The 26,447-nt window shown below is 50.4% G+C and overlaps 1 protein-coding gene across 1 annotated transcript in view; it reads right to left on the reverse strand.

Annotated features, from left to right (window-relative positions):
* Positions 1-22,763, reverse strand: part of SPSB4 (splA/ryanodine receptor domain and SOCS box containing 4) — an 86,680-nt gene extending 63,917 nt beyond the window's left edge. Inside the window, exons 1-2 of the mRNA XM_019961707.2 lie at positions 22,174-22,763; positions 6,045-6,891 (exon numbers count right to left, since the gene is read on the reverse strand). Coding sequence (XP_019817266.1) covers positions 6,045-6,738 — 694 coding nt within the window. The 5' untranslated portion in view covers positions 6,739-6,891; positions 22,174-22,763. The remainder of the gene's footprint in view (positions 1-6,044; positions 6,892-22,173) is intronic.
* Positions 22,764-26,447: the final 3,684 nt, after the last annotated feature.

The raw sequence follows: 26,447 nt of genomic DNA on the forward strand, positions 1-26,447 counted from the left end.
GCCGAAGAGCAACTAAGCCCACGCCCCACAACTATCGAGCCTGTGTTCTAGAGCCCAGGAGCCAAAACTCCTGAGGCCATGTGCCACAACTACTGAAGCCCGTGTTCCCTAGAGCCTGTGTCCACAACAAGAGAAGCCACCACAATGAGAAGCTCGAGTACAGCAACTAGAGCGTAGCCCCCACTCGCCGCAACCGGAGAAAAGTCCTTGCAGCAATGGAGACCCGGCATAACCAAAACTAGATAAAATTATTTTAAAGATAAGTAAATAAAGTCCCCACTCTGCCCGTTTCCCCACACATGCCTCCTGGGTGACCATCTGTGCCCTGGGGAACTTCACACCCACCTGGAGAAAGAAGGCATACACATGTGGAAAAGTAGTGAGTGGAGTGAAGCGGGAGGAGGACTCAGTGTTGAATTGGGGGCTCAGGGGACAGAGCCATGGGCTGAGGGCTGGGGTGAGATGGAGTCAGGGCAGAGTGATAGGGCACTGGTCAAAGGGGAGACCAGGCCTGGACCTGAGTCAGGAGGGAGGAGAAGCACAATCCGGATGTCAGGGCGGCTAGGAGGACCGTGCCACCAGGAGACACACGGGAATTGGGCAGGAAGGTCGTGAGTACAGAGCAGACAGTTCTGGCAAGGGGACAGTGTCCTTGCAGTCATCCTGGTAGAAAACTCTCTCTGGCCTTCATCAATACCAGAAGCCTTGGCTGGCTGCCAGGGCTTCTTTGAGGAGCTGTTGCACCAATAAATACTTGTTGGCAGATCAATTAAACCATCTAGGAATGACGTCTGGAACCACAGTGTCTCTGGCTTGAGGAAGGTGGACAAGCCCTCCCTGCTCATCAGGCCTGAGATGCTAGAGGTTCCTGCCCCCCATCCCCCAGAAAGTCAGTCCTGGGCTCAGAAACCTGTTCTTTGGAACTGGTAGGCAGAGTGGAAGCAGGGCTGGCCCAGGCTGCAGGAGGCAAGGTGCAGGAGTGCCCCAGGCTTCAGTATAGCCCTGCCAGTAGCTAGTTGTGGGGCCCTGAGCCAACTCTTCAACTCTCCAAGGTTCAGTTTCCCCATCTATAAGATGGCGATAATGACAATTACATTGCCTCGAGGTTCACTGTGTGGACTGAAAAAAAAAAAAAGTGAGTAAGACACTTGGCCTAGGGCATAGAACCTAGCTGGTACCCCTCCATACATAGAATTACACGACTCCCAAATCAAAGCTTCTGTGTCTGAGGCCCCTCTCCTCTTCCTGGGTCACTCACGTGCTACTTGTGCGTGCGTGTTAAGTCACTTCAGTGGTGTCCGACTCTTTGTGACCCCATGGACTATAACCCGCCAGGCTCCTCTGTCCATGGGATTCTCCAAGCAAGAATACTGGAGAGGGTGGACGTGCTCTCCCTCCAGGGGATCTTCCCGACCCAGGGATCGAACCCACATCTCTTATGTCTCATGCACTAGCAGGCAGGTCCTTTACCACTGAGCCATCTGGAAAGCCCTCATATACTACTTACCACCCAAGAATTCCAAGACAGGAGACAAAGCCATTCTGTCAGGCCTCCTGGCCGCCAGCATGCAGAAGGAGGAGCTGGGGGCCGGGGAGCAATTCCGGAAACCAGCCTGGAGCAGATTCCAAAGGCCGGGCCCACCCCAGGGATGACCCTCACAGCGGATGGGATGCTTTCAGTGACATTCTCCTGTGAGCGACCAAAGCACGCCTGATTCACAGACACTGCTGGGGCTGTCTTTATGCAACAAACTTTTCAGAACATCCCGCAGAGCTCTGTGCTAAGCCAAGAGCTTTGAGGGCTGGAGGTGAAACCAGTGGGAGGGACAGATTCTCAGGGCCTCCTCCGAACTCACTGCCAAAGGAAAGGGTTCCATCCTTTGCTGAGTAGCCACCCAGCCCGATGGAGCAGCCTCTCCTGTTCCTTCCCTGTAATCTGTAAAATCTGTAAACATCTGCACAATCTGTAAACATCTGCACAAGGAACCCACTGGACCAGCTTGCCTCAGTTTGATCCCGTTATTAGCTATGTGACCTTTAGCAACTTACTCAAGCTCTCTGGGCTTCAGTTTCTTTATGGGAAAATGAAGATGATCATATAGGTGGTTAGCTATAAAGAGTTGTTACAAGCATTAAATGAATTAAAATGTGCACAGTACTTAGAATCTAGCCCCGCCCACACTAAGTACCAGAGAAGTGTCAGTTATGGGTGATGGTGTCACTGCTGTTATTTGGCCCCGGACACAGGTACCTTGAGCCAGCTTGCCAGTTTGCCTGGCCTGGGTTCTGTGCTTCTCGACTCACTCAAATGGCAGAGTCCCTGGGCATCCTGTAGTTCTTTATAGTAAACCCCCCACCCCAGATGCTGATCTGTTTTGCTCCAGGGTGTAGCCGAAGAACACATTTGTAATAGGAAAATGCACTTCCAGGAGCTCTTAGCCTCCACAAACACATACTTCAGAGTCACAAGCAGTTAGCTCTTTCTAAGTCTTGCTTTTATAGTTGTAAAAATTAAAAAAACTGAGAAAATGATGTCCATTAACTTCCTTCCTACATACTGGAGAAGGCCTTATTGAGGCCACTTTGCTTTTTATCCTTAGGTGAACCCCCAGACCTGGCCCAGCTCACCTAGTTAATCAAAGCAGTGAGCAGCAGTCGCTGTGGGCTTGCTCTGTGCTGGCGAGCTTTACCACAGCTGTTTCACAAAGGAGAACACTGAGGGCCACCGGAAGGAGGTAATCCTTGTCCACGGCCTCCTGGTGAGTGTTGGGCCAGACTCTAAGCCCATCTTTTCTCCCCACCATGATCTTGTGGGGAATCAATCCATCCCAGAGAGGAACTCCATCTGCCTCTCTGCTCCATAACCTCTCTCTGTGACTGCAGTCCCCTACTCCCCTGGTCAGGGCTGACTTTGGGGACCTGCCTTCATGTCCACAAGCAGTGTTGCTCAGACTTCTCCTCATACTCAGAAATCCATCTTGGGTCACCCAGGGACTCCCTAGGGCCAAACCCCTCTCAGTGTCCCAGGAATCCACTGGACTTCAGCCCAGGTTACTAGCTATAGGCATTGCACAATCCCCTCCCCACCAGTCCCTGTCAGACTCCCCTCGGCCTGTCCTTTGGTGGTCTACACTATAGTCAGGTCTTGTCCCATCGACCATGGGTCTTTCAAAGCCCAGAAAAGCTGAGCTCCCCCTTTGGGAATCACACCCTGCCCAAGATAGAAAACATCACTCGTATCTGAGAAGAGGCCAGGATCACAGTACTCAAGTCAGTCCTGTTACCCAATGCGAAATGCCCAAGGCTCATATGACATGACATCCTGGCCTCCCCTTGCCTCCTGGATGGGCATTCTAGCCTCTGCCAACCGGAAAAAAATCACTGCCAAAGGGGAGGATGGAACATTCCAAGTTTCAGTCTCACCAAGAGTCTCCAGCCACCTGAAGGATCCAAAAGCCCCAGATGTCAGGACACGACTATCCTTTCCCATCCAGACTCTGCCCTCAGCAGAACATCAAGGCCTGACTGCTCTTGATCCTATGCTGCATTGGGGAGCCACTAGCTGCGACCCTGTTAGCACCTTAGCTTGTAGCTAAAAATGAAGCAGCAGGTAATACCCGTGGAATCAATACCCAAGGGAAAGCCCACCTTGGAGGCCCAGTTGTTGGCTCAGGTAGTTCTGCTGGGTATCAATGCCGGCCTTGCATCCCAGCTATCATATTATTGGTGCCACTGCATGAGATTTCACAGCAGCTATGAAAGGGACCTGACACTGTTCCCTTTTACAGATGAGTAAAATGAGCCCTGAGGCATTAGAGTGGCTCACCAAAGACACAAAACCACTGAGCATTGAGATGCAGTGGGAAACGAGGCATGTCAGAACCCAGAGCCTTGGTACATCAAGGCCATCCTTCTAGTCCAGTGAGCAATTCTGGCAAGTAGATTTCCCAGTTGCATTTTACAAGAGTATTTGTTAACAAAAATAAAGTTTGCTGTTGCTGTTGGTTTCCTCAGCACTGGGGTTTGCCTGGTTACCACGTCACCCAGCATTCTCCACTAGGCACTGTGGTGACTAAGCCAGCCCATCTCAGGACAAATATTCATCTTTTCTTTATTTAACCAGTCAATCAGAGAAAAAACAGAACAACACTTTGCCATTCAATGTCAATCTTAGTCCAACAACCACGGAAATGAAATGTGAGCAAAAGTGTTGCCAATTAAACCACAGAATAGAGCACAGCAGCCACTTCCTGGTGGCCTGTCACCCTTGAAAATGGTCAACCCACCCTAGCTCGAGTCAATGTCAATTTTACTTGAGTATAATCTTGTCCTTGACCTCTTTTTTGGAGTGTTGCTCTCAGTCCCTCAGCTAAAGTGGGGAGCATGGGAAAAGAATGGGCTTCAGAGCTGAGAGAATTAGGTAGGCCCGGGTTCTTGTTCTTGGTAAGCTCCGCTCTTCAGTTTCCTCTTCTCTAAAAGGGAGCAGTTATATTGCTGGTTTAAAGTTAATAAGCTGGAATTCTGGCTTTAAATGCCCACCTCAGGAGCTTCATCAGGGGATAAGTCAAGTGGATAAGGTATGTGCAAGCCCACAAGCGCCCAACTCCAGGCTCCACTCAGCAGAGATTCAATGGGGGGCAGACAGTCATGTGTACTTCTGTCCAGGGGCCACCCTGCCTGAGTGACTCCCTCCTAAAATCAACAACCGTTTTTGTTACCAGGGTTTTTTTTTAAGCTAGCTTCACAGGATGACTGTGTATATTAAATGAGAGAAGGCCTTAGAGGTGTCAGAGTCAAACCCAACAGCCTGTGGGCTTATCTGCAACCTGCAAGGGAGTTCTATTTGTCCACACGGTGTCTTTAGCAGCTGCCAACTTGAAAAATGGGAATAGTTTGCGCAAAATCTAGATTGCTGGGTCCTCTGGAAAGAAGTCAGAAGATTCCACAACTTTTGGCTCTCATTCCCATGAGGCAATAGTCAGCGAGATGCCCCCTTTAACAGAGAGTTCAGCAGGAAGACCTAGATTTGAGTGTTCAGCCCCTACATACAGCAGGTATTCAATAAATGATAGTTACTATCAATACTTATTATTTATCAGTAACTTGAGTGCAAGAGATTCAAGTGCAGAGACTCTGTCTTCTACTTGTCTCTCTTCTCCTGCTGTGAACTTGAAGCCAGGTACACAGGAGACATCATTTGGCACAATCCTTACAGAGACTGGCTTCTCTGGTGGCTCAGACGGTAAAGCGTCTGTCTGCAATGCGGGAGATCTGGGTTCAATCCCTGGGTTGGAAAGATCCCCTGGGGAAGGAAATGGCAACCCACTCCAGTACTCTTGCCTGGAATATCCCATGGACAGAGGAGCCTGGTAGGCTACAGTCCATGGGGTCGCAAAGAGTAGGACACAACTGAGCAATTTCACTCTCACTTTACAGAGACTGAAAGGTTTATGACTAGCACCGACAGTTCTAAGCACTGTCCTAAGCACTTCATGTTGTTGTTCAGCCACTCAGTCATGTTCGACTCTTTGTGACCCCATGGGCTGCAATGTGCTAGGATTCCCTGTCCTTCATCCCCTCAGGGAGTTTGCTTAAACTCATGTTCATTGATGTCATCGGTGATGCCATCCAACCATCTCATGCTCCGTTGCCCCCTTCTCCTGCCTTCAATCTTTCCCAGCATCCGGGTCACTTTACAGTATTACTATCTTATTTGATTTCTCATAACAACCCTGAACTAGATTACTCTCATTGAGTCACTTCTGCAGAGAGGGAAACTGAGGCACCGCCCAAGATCACCAAGTGAGCAGAAAAAAATCAAGATCCAAACCCAGGAGCCTGGCTTGGGGTCCACATCCTTACCTCCAGTCCATGCCGCAGGATGATCCCAAGTGCTGACGGCGGATGGGGCCTCACCTGCTTCCCCTCCCCACAAACTCCCTTCCCTCTCCAGCTCCACTAGGGACTGGCAGCCTCTGGACCCATCCCTGCCCGGCCCCCACCCACACAATCCCCCACAATCCCCCACGGCAGGCTGCACTTACGGTCAAGGCCATTGATGTAGCGCATGGTGACCTCGCAGTGGCCCCACACGGCACTCACCACCGGGTAGAGCTTCTTGCCCTTGAGGCCACGGAAGGCCACGCCCAGGTACTGGCCGTCCACGACGAAGCTGAGTGTGCCCTCGTCCATGTCCAGCACCACGAGCAGTGAATCAGGCAGCGCAAAGGCCTCCTCAGGCCCCAGGAATGCAGGGTAGGCTACGCCTGGCCGGTTCTTGCCATCGTGGTAGAGGCGGCTGCGGCCCAGGTCCCAGCCCCAGGACTCGGCGTCACTGCCCACCAGCGCAGTATAGCCCACTGAGTGCAAGGGGGCCCGCGCCGTGGCCACGCCCACCACTGCGTGCGTGCCCCGCTGCCGCGCAGGCCAGTGGATCTGCCAGGCGTGCAGGCCACGAGCGTGGCCCACCTTGCCGCGGATGCCATCCGTGCTCTGCGCCACCGGGTGCCGGTGGAAGGTGAGCCGGTCGTCATCCTTGACGAAAACGTTGAGCGAGCGGTCCTCGGGGTTCCACGCGTGCCGCAGCTGCACCGCCAGCCCCGCCGCCGGCATGTCCAACAGCTGGTCCAGCCGCGCCGGCCGCCCCGGCTCCTCTCCCCGCAGCTCGCGCTTGGCCGGCCGCAGCGCCGGCTCCCGCACCTCCACCGACTTGAGGCTCCCCGAGAGCTTTTGGCCCATGGCTTGCTGCCGGGATGGGGCCGCTGCGGGCCACCGCTACCTCCTGGGAGCTTCCACTCCCCGCAGCCAGGGATGGGCCACGGGGCTGGAAACCAGGCGTCTGGACCGGACACGCCCACAGCCTCCACGGGGCTGGGGCAGGGAACCAAGCTCCTGGAAGGAAGCAAAGGACACGGGTTATAACAGCAGCCTCGACAGCCATCTATGCCCATGCCTTGGCTGGGCCCTGGGCATGCATTCATAATAATAACTAATGAATAGAATGATATATGGCACTTATCTAGAACTCACCATTTGCCAGACACTGCTCTAGATGATTCACATTTATTAGCTCATTTAATCCTTAAGCCCTCCCAATAAGACATTCATTATTATTCCCATTTTATAGATGAGAAACGCATAGGTCATAGAGGAGATAACTAATTAACCAACATTTCACAGTTAAGAAGGGGCTGAGCCAAGATCCACACTGAGGCCATCTGGCTTCAGAGTTTGTGTTCTGCTCTTGGAGAAATCACAGGCTATTTTATTTTCAAAATAAGGACTGAGCCCAGAGAAGTTGTGATTTGCTCAAAATCATAGAGAACCCCAGTGCACTTGGTCCCAAGAAACAAGCCCTGTGCTCTAGGTAGGGGGAACAGGGTGTTCAAGACAGGGGCATTGGAGATGTTTAGGATATGGTCCATTGGTTCCTATCCTTGGCAGCCCTGGGGAGCTTAAATAGCATTTAAAGTGCAATCAGTCTTGAGAAGCTAGACACTGAGCAAAGATTCATCAAGGTCACCCAGGGACATGAACAAGGACATAAGGCAAGCATCTGAGGATAGGGTGAGGTCTCCATGGTAAGGTGAATTGGAAGCAGGGTGATGAGAGAGTTGGTGTTCAGGCTCTGGAGCCAGAGAGAACTATATGTAAATCCCTCTCTCCATCTCTTAGCTGTGCGTCCACAGGAAGGTTCTCTTAGCCTGTCTAAGACTCCATCTATAAAATGGGGATAAAATATTCCCTCCAAGTGGTATGGGAAGCTAAGAGACAATACTAGAAGCCAAACCTGAGACTCTGCCAGCAGATTTTCCTTTCGGGCTCTGTCTTCTAGACATCTGCATGTACCACTTCCCTTTGGATGGGCAAGCTCTGTCTTTGGGCATATAAACCCCATTAACAACATTGACTCTGGACAGCCTCCTCTGAGACAAGACCCTGGTTTTCAGGGAGGAGAACTTGGCCACCATCACTAAGAGACCAGCCAGAGTTCATGGTTCTTGGGGTGTTTAGATGGACCCTGGGTGTGGGGAGAGATGGAGAGCTGAGCCCTGCAGCCCATCTAGAGCAAAGGCATGTGCCTTCCCCTCCCTGGTCTGAGAGTTGCTAGGCTCAGAACACTTTCCCCTGAGACAGACCAGGAGGCAGACATCTCCCATGCCCTGCTCTGCCTGGCCACGCCGTTGCACCCAAATAGTGGTACAGTCCCAGCCAAAGTGCCATACAGCACTGGCTGCAATAGTGAGCATTGCTTTTTGAACCTTCCAATTTTATTCTCAGCTCTGTGTTCTTTCCTTTCTATTGTCAGACCCCAGCTTCAGCGCATGCCAACCTTATCCAGAGAACTCTGGCTAATGTTTAATCTAAGGGGATACCAGCATACGTAAAAATATGCAACACTAGACATTTCTAAGATAGCAAAATAGTTACTCCTCTTCATATCCAAAATCACCCAAAATAAAGGAGAAACAGAAACAGGAATGCAGATTCTATCTTCAGCAAAACCAGAACACATTTGTAATCCAAACCACAACTTATAAGGAAAGGCTGCCAAAAAACCGGTCAAGGGCTGCCAAAAGCAGTGAAGATCAAACGAGGTGTGAGTGAACACCTCCAGAAGACACCTGTGGCTGCAGATTGCTGATGAAGATGGCAGAGTCAGCCAGTAGCTGGCACTCCCTGAAGAAGGAAAACGAAGATTCCTAATCAAGACCCATGGGTACAGGGTGTGTGGTCCAGCGATGGGATCTGCCTCTAACACTATAGGGGAAAAAGGAGGATGGGACCAATGGAGAAAACTACTGTCCGCCATCTTCACAGGAAGCAGTGTGCTGTGGGCAGAGTAGCAGAAGGGCCTGAACTGCGGGAAGCCCATGGCTATAGAGCCCTGCTGACTGCGTAGAAGCTAGAACAAATCGTTGCCACAGGCCTGTGAACAAAGTTACCACGAACCAGGAAGCAATCCTGCTCTCCTAAAACACCTCACGGCACTTCGTCTACACACACCGCCTGCAAAATGCTGACCAGGAAGGTTCACCTCTTCCAAAGAGAAGCAGCACACGACATAGTCAAAGATACTGGAAAAGAAAGAAATGAGGAAAAGAACAGGAAAAAAGACGGCAAACCAAGAAAACTCACCAGAAAAAAGCTGTCACAAAACAGATGAAAACTGTGACCAAATTTGTAAACTAATTTTGTGATCACTTATTTCATAAGGGAGGCAACTAGTACAGGCTTCAAAAAAAAGATTAAATACATTTTACACAGTTCAAAGGCAACCTCCAGAAGAACTCAAAATAAAACACAAACCTTCCAAATTGTCATAAAAAACACAGCACAAAATAAAACAGACCATATACCAAAAGATTTTGCTTTAAAAAGCAATAGAAGCAAAAACACAAAGACATAAAACTAAGACCAAAACCCTATATATATGTCAATGAATGGCCATAGGAAACTCCTAAAAAGAAACGATTTTAAGGATTTTAAGGTAACAAGACAAAACTCTCAACCATATGCCACATTTAAGAGACACTCCCAAAGCAAAGTAATTCAACAATGTTGAAAATAATAGAAAAAGCAAATATATACCAAATAAAAGCAGCCTCAAACTAAGCAGGTACTGTAACCTTAATATTAGGCTGCTGCTGCTAAGTCACTTCAGTCGTGTCCAACTCTGTGCAACCCCATCGATGGGAGCCCACCAGGCTCCTGTGTCCCTGGGATTCTCCAGGCAAGAATACTGGAGTGGGTTGCCATTTCCTTCTCCAACTAAAGTTAATTAAGGGCAGATGATTTTAAATGAGACAAAGAACACTTTATAACAATAAAGAATATAATCCATAATTGAAGACTGACTACATTAAATAACAACACCAAAATTCAAAGCAAAAGCTACAGAAAATACAAGGAAGATCAGATACCCAGTAGAGGCAGATGATTTTAATTCACCTCTTTTAGCTCATGACAGATCAACTGACCAAATTAAGTAAAAATGTAGAAAAACCAAAATTATATACTTAATAAGACAGATTTAATTTATGTATAGTAGCAGTTAGTGGAAGAAGTTTAGTTGTTGTGTGTGACCCTTGTGACCCCCTGGACTGTAGCCCACCAGGCTCCTCTGTTCATGGGATTCTCCAGGCAAGAATATTGGAGTAGGTTGCCATGCCCTCCTACAGCGGATCTTCCCAACCCATGAACTGATCCCATGCTTCCTTCATTGCAGGCAGTCTCTTGCATTGCAGGTGGATTCTTTACCTCTGAGCCACCAGGAAAGCCAATTAATGTATACACATTTCTAAAAGAGTTCCCATATATTAGGCCACAAATAAAACCTCTCCCCAAAAGCAGAAATCATATAGAATCTGATAATACAGAAGCTGACTTTATTTTTCTGGGCTCCAAAATCACTGCAGATGGTGACTGCAGCCATGAAATTAAAAGACGCTTACTCCTTGGAAGGAAAGTTATGACCAACCTAGACAGCATATTAAAAAGCAGAGACATCACCTTGTCAACAAAGGTCCAACTAGTCAAGGCTATGGTTTTTCCAGTGGTCATATACGGTTGTGAGAGTTGGACTATAAAGAAAGCTGAGTGCCAAAGAATTGATGCTTTTGAACATGTGTTGGAGAAGACTCTTTAGAGTCCCTTGGACTGCAAGGAGATCCAACCAGTCCATCCTAAAGGAGATCAGTCCTGGGTGTTCATTGGAAGGACTGATGTTGAAGCTGAAACTCCAATACTTTGGCCACTGGATGTGAAGAGCTGACTCATTTGAAAAGACTCTGATGCTGGGAAAGATTGAGGGCAGGAGGAGAAGAGGACGACAGAGGATGAGATGGTTGGATGGCATCACCGACTCAATGGACATGGGTTTGGGTGGACTCCGGGAGTTGGTGATGGACAGGGAGGCCTGGCGTGCTGTGGTTCATGGGGTTGCAAAGAGTCGGACACGACTGAGCGACTGAACTGAACTGAATACAGAAGAAACGCTAGAAATTAATCACAAAATTATGGATGACAAAATTCTATCTTTGGACATTTTTAAAAACTCTATTTTAAACAACTTGGATCAAAAAGAGCCCTACATAGGAACTGAAGAGTATCTAGAAAATAAAATATAGAAAACATTCCATGTATTAGAATCTGAGGGATCCTATTAAAGTAGAGCTCAGAGGAAATCATGGCTGGTGTACTCATATTAGTGCATGAAGAAGAGTGAAAATATATAAATTAAGCATAATAAAATAGCAAAAGATCTAATAAAAAACCAGGATTTCCCTGGTGGCTCAGTGTTAAAGAATCTGCTGGCCAATGCAGGAGACATGCGTTCAATCCCTGGGTCGGAAAGATCCCTTGCAGAAGGAAATGGCAGCCCACTCCAGTCTTCTTGCCTGGGAAATCCTGTGGGCGAGGTCCCTGGTGGACCACAGTCCACAGGGCTGCAGAATTGGACACAATTTAGCAACTAAAACAACCAGTTGAAAGAACAGAGCCTCTGGTGGTGCAGGACTGTAAGCAGCTCCGTGGCCCACACAGGAGATTTCTAAGGGAAATGGCTTTATCCTATGTACACTAGGCCAGCTTTGGAACAGCTGAAGAGACACCTTTACTGGGTTTGAAAGCAGTCACTTTCAGGCCATGGAGGTCTGGCTGCTTTCCTTTCTGGCCGTGAAGCCTCTGCCCCATTAATGGCAGGTGGGGACCTCAAAAGTTGCTCCCACTGGCAATAGTGAGGTGGACACACAGCAACCCCTTTGCTGCTCCCCACAAGACAGGATCAAAGCAGAGTGCTCATGTCCACTAATGGTCATTCACTAAGGAAAGCCAGTGACTGCACAATATAACAAAGGGCAGGGATTCAATCCCTTCCTGTCCACTGGGCCCTGTGTAAGGGCTTAACCTCTCTGAGACGCATCTGAAAAGCACTCTATGGGCTAACCTTGCCTGTCTTTGCAAGGATCAGGGGAGACATCTGTCTGGAATGGCACAGGTACCTGGGAGGCACCGGGTGAATGTTACATGCTTCTTTAAATTGTGCGTGTCCTCTGCCCTAGCCATTTAACCTCTGAATGCATCCCAAGGGCTTCCCTGGTGGCTCAGCGGTAAAGAATCCACCTGCAGTGCAGGAGATGAGGGCTTGATCCCTGGGTCGGGAAGAGCCCCTGGAGAAGGAAATAATAATCCATACCAGTATTGTTGCCTGCAGAGTCACATGGACAGAGGAGCCTGGTGGACTATAGTCCATGCTGTCTCAAAAGAGTCGGACATGACTAAATTTGAGCGCCAAACTTGAAAAAGCTGGTGTTCCCCCTTGAAGACCCTGCACAGCCAAAAATAAAAAGCAAAAAAAGGAAAAAGGGCATGTGCTAGGATTTAGCTACAGAAGCAAAGGGTAGAGTGGTTCATAGCAACAAAGGACAGAAATCAGTGTAAATGCTCACAAAAGGAAGTTTTTACTTTCTCTCGAGTGCCCAGCTCCACTGGCTGTGGATCCACTCTGCCCCTACCTGTCCAGCACCCAAGTGGGTCATTGCCTTTGCAGTCCTCACCCCATACAAGTTCCAGCTCCTGCAGTCTCCTACAACTGTGACTGAACTAACAAATGAATAAAAGAGGGGCTGAGTTACCTGGGCTTATTCCCATGGAAGCTGTCAGAGGCAGAGGTCAGGATTAGCATGACCAGCTAAAGACAGGGCCAAGGCCAGAGCTGGGAGATAGAAAGTTACTAATGCAAAGTCCCAACCTCTAAGCCAGGGTGACACATCAATCTTCATGTCTTTGTCCATGCACAGTTGGGGCCCCAGACCTTCCTTCCTCACCTTCCCAATTCTGCCCGAGAGCCCCACCTCCTCCAGGAAGCCTGCCCTGATCCTCCGGGCCTCTAGGTGCCTGTCCCTCCTAAGTCAGCCAGGACCTTCTGGTCCACTATCTTGTTTTTTTTTTTTTTCTACCTCAAGGGACATTGCTCTGGGGACAGGAAGCTTCCCCTGGGCTTCTTCATAACCCCCCTCCCCTCCCCAAGCACATATACAAGCACAGTGCTTTGAAGACAGGGCGGAGTACGTGTATGGTGTGAAGAGGAGATTCTGGCCTTCAGCTAGTTCTTGCTTTCTGTTCTCTCTAGAGGATTCAGCAGGAAAAGGTCCAGGGCTGGAGTCAGGAGATGGGAACATGGGGCCTCGTTCCCCACTAACACAGTCACCATCTCTGAGTCTCTGAGCCTGGGTCACATCCAGTCTGCCCCTTGTTAGATACTGCTGTGCTCCCTTCCTGCTTCCAGCCCTCATCTATTCATTCAACAAAGACTTGGTGGATGGCTGTCATGTGACAGGTTCTTTACTGCTGAGAGCTAGGGGCATGCAGTAGTGGCCAAGTCAGGCTCAGCCCCTGCCCCCTCTCTCCAGCCAGAGGGACTGAGGGCTTGTCACATCTCTCCTCTCATCTCCACCACAGCACATGGCACTGGACTAGGCATAGATGAGATACAACAAGGTCTAACTCCCTGGTAGGAGTAACATCAGCTCTCAACCCAGCAAGTGGAGGGCATACTGAACAGTGCCTCCGTCACATTTCCTCAAACCAAACTTAATTTCTTAGGCCATGCTTGAATGGGGATGCTTAATGACATTATCCGGAAGGATCCGCCCCGGGGCTTCAGTGATGGCTGAGCAAGAAAACAAAAACTCAAATTGTCAGCTGCCCTTCCCAGGACCCTGGTGGGTGTTGCAGCCCGAGAGGGAAATGAGGAGACACAAAGCGTGGATGTCGCACTTCGTAAGGAGCCTCAGCTGTTTGCAAAATGTGATACTCAAGTCTTCAGAGGCCCAGGACCCCAAATCCCATTCTCGGAGTCTTGTCTGCTGGACTTAGTCAGGCATGGGGTCTGCCAGGAGACAGGACTGCTGCAGGATTGATGATGCCTGGGTGAAATGCCCTCCCCTCAATGTGGCCTCTGGCTTTGGACTTGCTAGGGAAGGGGCTGGGGGTGGATTTCATTCCTTCATTTAACCAGCAGTAACCATGCCTCCCTGGAGATATGAGGCTTCAGGAAAGTGTAAGACCTGATCACTTCCCGTCCAGGAGAGCTCAGAGGGGTCAGACTCAGTGACAAGTCTGAATAATGACAAGGACTGTAAAAAGAAGTGCATTTTGATACCACTTGAATCCCTATAATAGACTGACTATTGCTTTCAAACATATATGACAGCTCTTGTGAAATGCAAAGCTGATCTAATCATATTCCCTGCTTAAAATCCCCCACAGGCTCTCCAGGGCTTTCAGGAGAAAGTACAAACTCCTAACCCTTTTTATTGTTGTTGTCTAGTTGCTAAGTCGTGTCCGACTCTTTCATAGACTGTAGACCGCCAGGCTCCTCTGTCCATGGGGTTTCCCAGGCAAGAATGCTGGAGTGGGTTACCATTTCCTTCTCCAGGGGATCCTCCTGATCCAGGGATCAAACTTGCTCTCTCCTGCATTGACAGGCAGATTCTTTACCACTGAGCCACCAGGGAAGCCCCTCCTAACCCTTCCCCCCACAAAAGCCCCACAATGCTTTCTTGGCCCATCTCCCTCTATGAAGTCCCTCATTTCCCGACAGGCACCACAGGGGCCCACACACTCGTGTCCTGAACCTCTGCCGCCTTTACCCGTTCACTCTCCCTTGCACACCCCTTCCACATATACTCACTGGGTAATTCATTCAACTCGAGTATCAGTGCCTCTGGGGAGCTCGTCATCCTGTACTCTGAGAACCCCTGCACCTGTCTCCATCACAGACTTACCACTGATGTCTCCTCAGCCGCCTCCCTCCCTCTGAGACGGGGGACAACTCAAAAGCAGGGGCTGGGTCTGCCACCAGAGTTCTCGGGACTCTGCAGGGCTCTGGCTCAGAGAGAAAGTGGTGGGCGTGAAAGCATGAGCAAAGAGATAAAAGCAACCTGCTGCCTCGGAAAGAGCCTCCACCGAGGCATGATTGAGAGAGCAGAGCACCGTGAGCTTGGGCGAGTCAATTACTTACATCTTCAGCCCTCAGTTTTCACCTCTGCCTAATGGTGCCAATGGTACCTACTTGGACCTGGTTCGACGGGGATGTTCCTAAGATTTTCTTGGTATAAATATTAGGCAAAGAGACTATTCTATTAAAAGATGCTCCTTGAGAGTGAACCTGCCAATAGTGAATGAGCCAAAGAACCCCCAAGCTTTTATTCACGGGCGTCTGTTAGCTTTTCTCTCTGTAGACATGCATGGAGCTCAAGGGACACTTGGCTGGGGCAGGCCCTTTCTTACCAGGAGCTCACAAAGAGAGCCATCTGTCCAGCTCCAGGTGGAACCATCTCACGCCCGTCCTCCGGGAGCATGAATCAATGAGGCTTCCCTGCGCCTCTCCTTCTTGTGGGGTTTCCATGGGAATCCTCCCACGCATGACAGAGCCAGGAGCCCCCAAGGCGGAAGCTCAGGCTGTCAGTCAGCAAAGAGTGCAGGGGATGGGATGAAGAAGGTTTGCTAGGCAGTGACCAAGCCAGCTTGCTCTGCAAGGTCATTTGAAAGAGACACACCTCTAAGGCAGCGAGGCCAGAGGCCCTACATCCAGGTGCATTCCTGGCAGAGTCTGGTTCCTGCTCCAGCTGCCCCTGTGCCCCAAGCATGTGTGGACGGCTCTGTGGGACAGCTGGCCTCTGTGAGGCTGCAGCAGACCTACCTAGGAGAAAGCGGCTGGGGGTAGGTGAGGCGTAACAGGACCCTCAAGGAAAAACTTCAAGAAAGAAAACACAGTGACCTTCATGTCTAGCCTTTCATTTATCTCCCTACCCGAACTTTGCTCGCTTGGTATAACTGGTTGTCTGAAATCTCAATGCCTGAATGAAAATGGAAACTGCATGCCTCTGGCTTGGTCTAGGAGATCATAATAGGAACCTGCTGGAATTTCTGAAGGTCCTTCTGTTAAGCTTCAGGTGTCTCTGGGAGCATTTTTGAGATATTGGGGTGGGGTGGGGGCGCAACTAGAGAGGAAGAGGGGATGGAAGGAAATGGGGAGACAGAGAGACCCAGAGAGAGAGGAGAGACAGGGAGCCCTAGGCAGCAGGGAGCCACTATGGCCCCAGGAAGCCATGTGACGTGGCATCTCACAAAATGTGGCTGTCGGGCGAGACGTTTCTGTGGACAAAGCCACAGACTGGTTTCTGGAGAAGGCAGAGCTCCAGGCTCACCCATCAGTGACTTTTCACATCCCTGAAAGCCGGGTGGAGGACTTGGGAGCTGCTCTGGGCCCCCCCTTCTGCACACACCAGCACATGGAGGTGCAGAGCTCTGGCAGTTTCCTGCAGCTTTCTGCTCCAGGGTGCACCTGGCCTGCCTCATAAATGGGGCTCCCCCACTGCTGCCTCTTCAGTTCTGCTGCTCCCTCTCTGCGTGCCCCCTCTCTCGTGATTGGCATTCCCAGCCCTCTGCGGATTCTCTCAAACTGGGTCTCCAGCCTTGCTCTCTTTCCTCAGCACCAGAACCACCTACTCGGAAGCCTCTGGCCATCCCAGATCACCCCAGACTAGCTGCTCCTTTAAACAATGCTGTAAAGCCAGGAGGCCTCTTTCCCCGTGGACACGCCCACCCATCCTAGATAGCAGACACGGCGGCTTAGGGGGCCGCAGGCACCTCAGAATCTACACGCCCAGGGCTGAAAGCAGCCTCTTCCTTCTCTGGCAAACCCGGTTCCTTTCTGCTCGTCCTCTTTTCTGCCATGGATCTCCCTGTCTCTCGGTCTCCCTCAGTGCCTTTGGCTCTCCTTTAGTTCAGATCTTGCCTGGATTACTACAAGGGTCTCCCAGTGGTGCCCCAAGCCAACATCCATGCTGCCACAGGGTAAATCTGACCGAGGCACCCACTCATCTTTTGTTCAGCTCTCCAGGTGGCTTCACCAGGAAGAAGCTGTACCCCTTTCCTTGATACATAAGGATCCCCAAGACCTGTCCTTGCTTATTTCTCCCATAGCAGTCAGTCTCCCAGCACGGCCCCCGTCAGAGCAGTCACAGTAGACTCCTCTCACAAACCCTATCCTGCCCATCCTTTCTCCTGGGAGCCTTCTCACCTTCCCTGGCCTGACTGATATTCATTCTCCTCATACTTCCAAGTGGGGCTGGGCACCCTCTGTGGCATTCCTCCATTGCCCTGTGGCCTCATCCTGCATCCCCAGCTGTCTTCTGTACCACGGGCTCTGTTTCTTGCTGGCAAGGCCAGCGCCCCTGACCCAGCCTCTGCCTCCTACCAGCACCTGCTACCACTGGCTACATTGGGCTGCAGAAGACACTTCCACTCCACACCTCTTGTACAGTTTGCCTTTTTAACAACAAACAACATTGTTCTCTCATGATTAAAGTACACATTTTAAATGGGAATTAACTCAATACGTATAGCAAAAAAAATCACACACAGTCCACACTGCCCTGGAAAGTTCTTCCGAGGAAGGTTCACGACACCTGATTTGGGCTTTGATCCTCTTTCCCAAAGGACTCAACAGAGATGACTTTTTCCTACAGCTTCAGAACAGGTACCCCCTGTGAGCCTTATTTACGGACCATATTTTATTCAAAATATTTTATTTAAAATGTGTTGCTGGGGACTTCCCTGGTGGTCCAGTGGTTAAGATTTTGAGCTCCTAATGCAGGGTACCGGGGTTCAGTCCCTGGTCAGGTAACTAAGATTCCACATGCTGCAACTAAGACCTGGTGTCAAATAAATAAATAAATATTTAAAAAATAAAGGACTTCCCTGGTGGTGCAGTGGATAGGAATCCGCCTGCCCATGCAGAGGACACAGGTTCGAGCTCTGGTTGGGGAAGATTCCACATGGCAGGGAGCAACTAAGCCTGCGCACCACAGCTACTGAAGCCAGCGCATCCAGAACTTGTGCTTTGCAATAAGAGAAGCCACTCCAATGAGAAGCCCACATACCATACCAAGAGTGGCCCCCACTCACTGCAACTAGAGAAAGCCCGTGCAAAGCAACAAAGACCCAGGGCAGCCAAAAATAAATAAAAACTTAAAAAAAAAAACCAAATGTGTTGCTATTTTATTTTTTATTGTTGATCTTTCTTGCCAAGTGTGTATGGCTATGTTCACATCAGTTGTGTGTATGCACTCATATACTTAGTTTTTAAAAATGACTCTGAGGCAGAAACGTCTGGTAACTTTGCTTCAGGTACCTCCACACCCCCTGATTTTCTGCACCCTGTGGCCTGTTCTAGCTGCGAGGTTGCCTGAGACCCTTCTTTCCTATACCAACAAAGAAGGGGCCCTTGAAGACCCTGGCTATGTAACCACTTCAGGCATCATTCTCTCGGGGAGAATCAAGTAGCCCCTGTAGGGTGAAGGGAACTAGGTCTTTTCCCAAAGAGGAGGGGAACTCAGCACTGGCCCAGGTCTTGGCATCCAGTCCCATCACTTCATGGGAAATAGACGGGGAAACAGTGGAACAGAGGCTGCAGATGGACAGGCCCCCCTGTCCATCACCAACTCCCAGAGTTCACTCAGACTCACGTCCATCGAGTCAGTGATGCCATCCAGCCATCTCATCCTCTGTCGTCCCCTTCTCCTCCTGCCCCCAATCTCTCCCAGCATCAGAGTCTTTTCCAATGAGTCAACTCTTCGCATGAGGTGGCCAAAGTACTGGAGTTTCAGCTTTAGCATCATTCCCTCCAAAGAAATCCCAGGGCTGATCTCCTTCAGAATGGACTGGTTGGATCTCCTTGCAGTCCAAGGGACTCTCAAGAGTCTTCTCCAACACCACAGTTCAAAAGCATCAATTCTTTGGCACTCAGCCTTCTTCATAGTCCAACTCTCACATCCATACATGACCACAGGAAAAACCATAGCCTTCACTAGATGAACCTTTGTTGGCAAAGTAATGTTTCTGCTTTTGAATATGCTGTCTAGGTTGGTCATAGCTTTTCTTCCAAGGAGTAAGCGTCTTTTAATTTCATGGCTGCAGTCACCATCTGCAGTGGTTTTGGAGCCCCAAAAATAAAGTCTGACACTGTTTCCACTGTTTCCCCATCTATCTCCCATGAAGTGATAGGACCGGATGCCATGATCTTTGTTTTCTGAATGTTGAGCTTTAAGCCAACTTTTTCACTCTCCACTTTCACTTTCATCAAGAGGCTTTTTAGTTCCTCTTCACTTTCTGCCATAAGGGTGGTGTCATCTGCATATCTGAGGTGATTGATATTTCTCCCGGCAATCTGGATTCCAGCTTGTGCTTCTTCCAGCCCAGTGTTTCTCATGATGTACTCTGCATAGAAGTTAAATAAGCAGGGTGACAATATACAGCCTTGACATACTCCTTTTCCTATTTGGAACCATTCTGTTGTTCCATGTCCAGTTCTAACTGTTGCTTCCTGACCTGCATACAGATTTCTCAGGAGGCAGGTGAGGTGGTCTAGTATTCCCATCTCTTTCAGAATTTTCCACAGTTTATTGTGATCCACACAGTCAAAGGCTTTGGCATAGTCAATAAAGCAGAAATAGATGTTTTTCTGGAACTCTCTTGCTTTTTCCATGATCCAGAGGATATTGGCAATTTGATTTCTGGTTCCTCTGCCTTTTCTAAAACCAGCTTTAACATCAGGAAGTTCACGGTTCACATATTGCTGAAGCCTGGCTTGGAGAATTTTGAGCATTACTTTACTAGCATGTGAGATGAGTGTAATTGTGCGGTAGTTTGAGCATTCTTTGGCATTGCCTTTCTTTGGGATTGGAATGAAAACTGACCTTTTCCAGTCCTGTGGCCCCTGCTGAGTTTTCCAAATTTGCTGGCATATTGAGTACAGCACTTTCACAGCATCATCTTTCAGGATTTGCAATAGTTCAACTAGAATTCCATCATCTCCACTTTGTTCGTAGTGATGCTTTCTAAGGCCCACTTGACTTCACATTCCAGGATGTCTGGCTCTAGGTGAGTGATCACACCATTGTGATTATCTGGGTCGTGAAGATCTTTGGAGGCACCTTAATCTTACTCCTGGGCAGCCTCAAGGAGATTATAAGACTAGGAGGGATTTGATCTATCTTATATTTTTAACAGATGTTTCTGATAAATGATTATTATTTGCTAATGTGATATGTGAAAATTGTCTTGTAGTTTGAACTTAAATTTTTCTTATTCAAGAAAAATGAGGTAGAGCAACTTGTCATATGCTTGATATTTCAGTTTTACTTTGTGCATGTGAACCGTGAATGGTCTTTTTCTTGTTGACTTGAGGACATTTTTACACATTAAAGAGATGAGCCCTTTGTGACAGGAGTGACAATTCTCCCAGTTTGTCATGTCTTTTCACTGTTTTTGATGATGTCCCTGTAGATTTTCTTCTCACATAACTGAGTTTACCAGTCTTTTAAGCAAAATAGAAATACAGCCTGGAGAGATATTTGAGTAGAATGGTCAACAAGCAGAATTTTGTATGTTATTTGCCCAAGGTGGCTTAAATTCCTTTTATTGGTACTTTTAAAGGAAGTTTGTAAAATGGAATCTATCAGAGGGTTGTGTATCTCAGGAGGATGGTGTCTTGTGTCAAACATATTTGTATCAAGCTACCAACACCGTGTCTTTCTACAAACTTCTTTAATCAGCAGCACTTTTGGAAAAATGGAGTTGTGGAGGATGAAGAAGGATCCCCCATCAGTCTCAGTGACAGAGACTGCAGAACTGGGTTGGAGGAGAGGGGCATCAAGGGGGAAAGAGAGGGAGAGGCGGGAGAGATGTGTTGCACGGGCGCTTCTTCCTTAGGTGCAATGACCGCCTGGAGGGGGAGGGGCGGGCAGCTTCTGTATTCTCCTTTTAATAGCGTTTCCCCCAAGCTCAGGCACGTCTTCCTGATTTATGTTCATCGATTGCAGGAGGACGGAAGGTGGATGGAGGATGGAGGCTCTGATTCCTAGAGAGGAGAGAACTCCAACCCCTAAACTCCCCCAGGAGGAGGCTGGGGCAGACGAGGAAACTGAGCTCGGAAAGATTAGAGTACTTATCCAAGGTCACACTGCGGGCTGATGGTGGAGGCGGAATTCGAACTCAATCAAGCTTATTCCAGAGAGCTCTCCATCTCCTAGCGCTACGGCCCACAAGTGCCCTCCTCTCTCTGCCAGTCCGCAACAGCCCATGCTCCTCCATCCCGGAGGCGGGAGCGGCCACTTCCCCCAACCCCTCTCTCCCCCAAGCCCTCTTCTCCCTCCAGGGAGAGGTCCTGGGCTCGGCGTCCCCTCCTGGTACCGAGCCCGTGGCGCGTCTTGCCCTACCAGGGCGGACACATTTGCCGCGCTCCAGGCTCTGGCCTCCTCCCTTCTTCCCAGACCCCACCCCCCTCCCCTGCCCGTGACTCACTCTGCACGCGACCCCCTCCCTTCCAAAGCATCGCCAAGTTTTTCTCCAAGCAAGGCCAGCAGCTGGCCCCAAGCAGCGCTCGGACCGGGCGACCAGCCTCACTATCCAGCGTCAAGAGTAAACAGTGACAACAGCCCCCATTTCACCAGTACCCACTGCGTGCCAGGCGCTTGACTTCCATCGCTCTGAACTGCCCCCGCCCCCCAACCTGGACGAACAGACTCCTGGAAATTACTGTCCCCAATACATCGACGAAAGAACTGCTGCAGCTCCGGAAAGTTGGATGACACGCTTGGGCTCACACAGCTAATAATAATGCTGGCTAACGTTTGATCGAGTGGTTCTTATGTGTCAGGAACGGGTCTACGTACATTACGAGAACCACCCCATAGATGCTATTAAGAGCCCTATTAAAAGGGTACCATTATCACCCCCATTCTACGGATGAAGAAATCAAGGTTTGGCGCCTTGTCCAAGGTCACTCATTCAGTGAATGACAGATCATGGACCTAAACCCAGGCAGGGTGACTCGGGCGGGGGCGGGGGGGTTAGTTTTTTGTGCTGTCTCCATTACGCAGAAAAACAGCGGGCTTCGAACCTATGGCACCAGGGGCCGGCCCCAAACGCCCAAAGGCAAACTAACCAGCTCGGATTGCCACAGTCCGCAGAGAGAAATTCCCGGGGATCTGGACCGGACCCACGCCAGGAGCGCGGACTGTGGCCAGTGCCGGCCCGCACGAGGTCCGCGCGGCCAGACCTCGGCTCCCGCGCGCCTCTCATCAGAAGATGGAGAATACTCACCATAAAAGAGAGGGCAAGCGCCTGCCCTGGAGGAATTGCCAGCGCTGGCAGGTCCTGGACTCCCGAGGAGAGACGTCTGCGGGCGCTGCCACCAGCTCAGGGGCGCCCGAGCGACCCCGAAGATGCCGGCTTGTTCCCCGGGGCCAGGGGCGCGTCCTCACGGTTCGAGCCCCGCAGCAGCGCCCCCTCTGCCCAGCAGGGTGGCCCGGAGTTGGAGCGTTCTTGGGGAAGTTGGCGCTCCAGCGCGGCGAGAGGGCGCAGGAGGTCGAGTGGGAGAGGGGAAGCGTCTTTTCTGCGCGGATCCCGGGGGCGCGCCAAGGCCTGCGCTCCAGCGGTTCCTAAGCTCCGCGCTGGACCTGGAGGGCGGCGAGTCCCGAGCTCAAGGCGCACGGGCCGCGCCTCTGCCGCCCGCCCCTGGCGCGCCCGGCGTCTTCCCCCTCGCCCTGGGCGCACGCATTGGTGTTCGAAACTGGGGCCCGGGTCCGGGCTACCGTGCGCTCATCGCCCTCACCAAGGGGCTGGGCGTCTTTGTGCGCGGGGCGCGCCGGCCGCCGCGGCCAGCCCTGGATGCTGCAGCCGCCGCCGCCTCCCCCTCCTCCTCCGCCGCCGCCCGCTCCCAGCCTTCCCGGCCGGCCCAGAGGCTGCAGCTGAAAGCCGATCCGGCTGAGCTCATCCCTGAAGGCCACTAATCCAATAGCCGCGGAAGGCGCGGCCGCCGGGAACGCCCCTTCCCCCACCATCCCGCGCCCCGGCCCGTCCCAGCTCGGGCCGCTGCCGGCGCCGCCACCTTTCCGAGGCCACCAGCTGGCGGGAGAGGGAAGTGGAGCCCGCGGCCGCGTGCCGAGTCGGCGCGGTCGCCATTCACCCGCCCGCTAGCCCGCGCACTCCCTCACTCACGCACTCATTCATGCGCACCCCCCCCACCCCCATTCATTCAAGCGCGCCGGGAGCGCAAGGGTGGGTGCCCCTGAGCCGGAGGAGACAAACACAGTCGTTCGGCAGCTTTGCTGTCTTTATCCAACTCGTGTGGGAAATAGCAGCCGGGGAAGGATCTTGGTTTAATGACCTCTTCCTCAGGAGCGTGTCTACACTTTATTTTTTAAAGATCAGATTCCAGCTCATCTTCTAAAGTCCAATTTCACACCTCTCCTGCTTCTCGGAGCCTTATCCCGACCACTCGAGGAGCAAAGAGGTGTCTCTACGCTGCCTGCTGCCAGGACTGGAGGTGGGCCGCCCGATTGCCCGCCAGCCTGGAGCGGAGGAAGAGGGCGTGGCCAGAGCGGAGGCCAGGAGGGTGCTTGTAGCATCTGTGCTCTCTCTGGAAAATTGACAGTTACTGGTCTGGGTGCCTTTTGTGCTCTCAGAGGTGAGCTTAGTTCATTCCACAATGATCTGGTCTGACCTCAGCCCTCTCTTATGCCGGATACCAAACGGCCTAGGGGCAAAGTGCCGGTTCATATGGGACCGCCGCCGGTAAGTCGCTTCAGTCGTGTTCGACTCTGCGACCCCATAGACGGCAGCCCACCAGGCTCCCCCGTCCCTGGGATTCTCCAGGCAAGAACACTGGAGTGGGTTGCCACACAGACAAGTAAAAGGTAACTCAACCTAGGGAAACAGATGGCAGCTCTGGGGCTCCTTTTTCAGGCTGGGAAGGGCAATCTGGAAATGCTTCCTAGTAGAGGGGGCTACATGAATTAGCCCTGGAGACAGGGGAAGGGTGGTCATCTCTCTAGGTACCATACAGCATGGAGCCTCTGGTATGGACGGGAGTGTAAACGACAAGGTAAGATATGGCTGGAGGGATGGACAGTGGCTAGGGTCTTGGAAGTCAACTATAGTTTGATCTTTCCTCAAGATTAGTTGAGGCCTTTAATCAAAGTAATGCTTTACCAGATTTACATTCTCCAAAGATCTCTCAGCGGAGTGAATGGATGGAGGAAAGTAAGCTTGGAACTCCTGATACAGTCCAAGCAAAAGATGACGCTTCACAAACCATTTTAGCCATTGGTTGGACAGCCAAAGGGGGTATTGATATTTCCTACTGTTCTGTCATTGCCTGTTTGTACGTGTCTCCCTCCTAAAGCTGTGAACCCCTTCAAAGGGCAAGAACGCTTTTTATACTTGTCTGAATTCTCTATACCCACCCAGAACAGATGTTGAATAAATGTACTTCGAATTGACCTGAGTGGCATTCTGACCTGCACTCATATTTACTGTATTTGGGGGGTCTCCACAGCAGTCCTTTCTATCCCCCATCAGAAAACTCCTGGAGCACCTATTCTGCAAGCTATTGGGGGGCTATGGACACAGATGAGGGGCAAGAAGAGAAAATTTGGGGGAAAAGATACAGAAGCCAAAGGAAATTGAAAGAATATTTTCAGTGGTTTCTTCACCTGGCTGACAGGGTAGGGGAGGGAGGGATATGCCCATCACTTGCCCTCTTTGCTAAGAAATATCACAACAGCTTCAAGGACAAGATAGGGAATGAACAATGGTCACAGTTTGAGAAACTAATTTTTCCCTGGGGGCTCCAGATAGGTTCAACCTGCTGACCTCTCCAGATGTGCCTTAGGCCCAAAGATGTAGACACACCACCCCTCCAAGTGTCCCTAAAATACTCCAGCCCCTGTATACCAAGCAGAATGACTTGTCATTTTGGGAGAAGTCAGAATAGCCTGGGTGTTATTTAATAAAACTTCACGTTGAGGTAAACGGCCTCTAAGATGTCTCCAGCAATCTCTGCCCCTTGGTTTCATACCCTTGTGTAACCACTCCGTTTAGGTGTGGCCGGCCTCATGGACTTGCTTCTCACCAAGAGAATAATGTGGAAGTAATGGATGGCCCAGCCAAGATTAGGTAATAAAAGATCGTGGCTTTGGCTTTGAGCATGCACGCTCTGTCTTGCGTGTTCTCTCTCTCTCTCTTTTGAATTAGCTCTCTGGAAGAAGCCACCTGCTATGTGCTGAAGCAGCCTTGTGGAGAGACCCATGTGGTTGGGACAGAGACTGCCGACAACCGTGCGAGTGAACTTAGAAGCTGATCCAACCCTCCAGTCCTAGGTGGGCCTTCATATGAGAAGGCAGCCCTGTCTGACACCTTGACCGCAATTTCATGGGAGACTTTGAATCAGAGAAACTCAACTACACTGTGCCCAGATTCCTGACCACAGAAACTGTAAAAGAATAAATGTTCATTGTATTAAGCTGTTCTTTTTCGGGGGTAATCTGTTGTGCACCAATAGATAACTCATGCAAGATGTTCTTAACTACCCAAGGGCGATTCAAAAAATAGACCCTTGAAGAACTAACCAGTCTCACTCCAAAGAAAACACATATTTCACGGGTATGGCTAGGCAGCCTTTGGGTTTAATTTCAATTCAGGCTCTTTGAGTCTTAGCTTTTTCACTATAAAATGGGGACAGAAGGATTTCCTGAGTATGGTCATGTGTTGTAGCATTTACATACAGAGTAGGTACTCAATAAATCTTTTTCTTCCACTTCTCAGCAGTAGACAAAGATCTGCAGCATTCTTGGAATTCTTGGGCTAAGGCAAAGTTAGACCTGGAGCAGAAGGTCCGTGGAGGGGCTGCTACTGTCAGGGGTCCAGAATCGCTGTTTATAATGCAAAACTGTGGACTTCTGCGGTGGGCCAATACTTAAGAATCCACCTGCCAATGCAGGGAACACAGGTTCGATCCCTGGTCTGGGAAGATCCCACATGCCACAGAGCAACTAAGCCTGTGGGCCACAACTACTGAAGCCCATGCACCTGGAGCCCAAGCTCTGCAACTAGAGAAGCCACCTCAATAAGAAGCCTGTGCACCACAATGAAGAGTCCCCCCACTTGCTGCAACCAGAGAAAGCCCTCGTGCAGCAACCAAGACCCAGAGCAACCAAAAGGAAACTAATTAATATAATACATTTAATACAAAGCTGTGAACCCCACCATTTGCCTGCCTTTTTCTCCCAGCTGACTTGGAATCCACTTACTAGGTCTCAGCAAACATGGTCTCCTTCGCAGTATCAACTGTAGTTTAATAGAAGTTGAGGAAAAACTCTCAGACCTGAGAAATTCTGGCGAGCGAGGCTTGCTCCAAGGAGGTGTATGGCAGGGAGGAGGACTCTGCGGTGTGCAGGTGGCGTGTCTTCCACCCTCCCTCAGAGGAAACCTCGTTTGAGCCTAGCCTAGGGCTTGGGGTGGTCCTGTCTGAGATTGGTCCCCTCTAGTGCTGTGCTTGCATGTGTGTTAAGTCACTTCAGTATTGTCTGACTCTG

This window comes from Bos indicus, chromosome 1 (assembly GCF_029378745.1).
Source record: "Bos indicus isolate NIAB-ARS_2022 breed Sahiwal x Tharparkar chromosome 1, NIAB-ARS_B.indTharparkar_mat_pri_1.0, whole genome shotgun sequence".
Lineage (NCBI taxonomy): Eukaryota > Metazoa > Chordata > Mammalia > Artiodactyla > Bovidae > Bos > Bos indicus.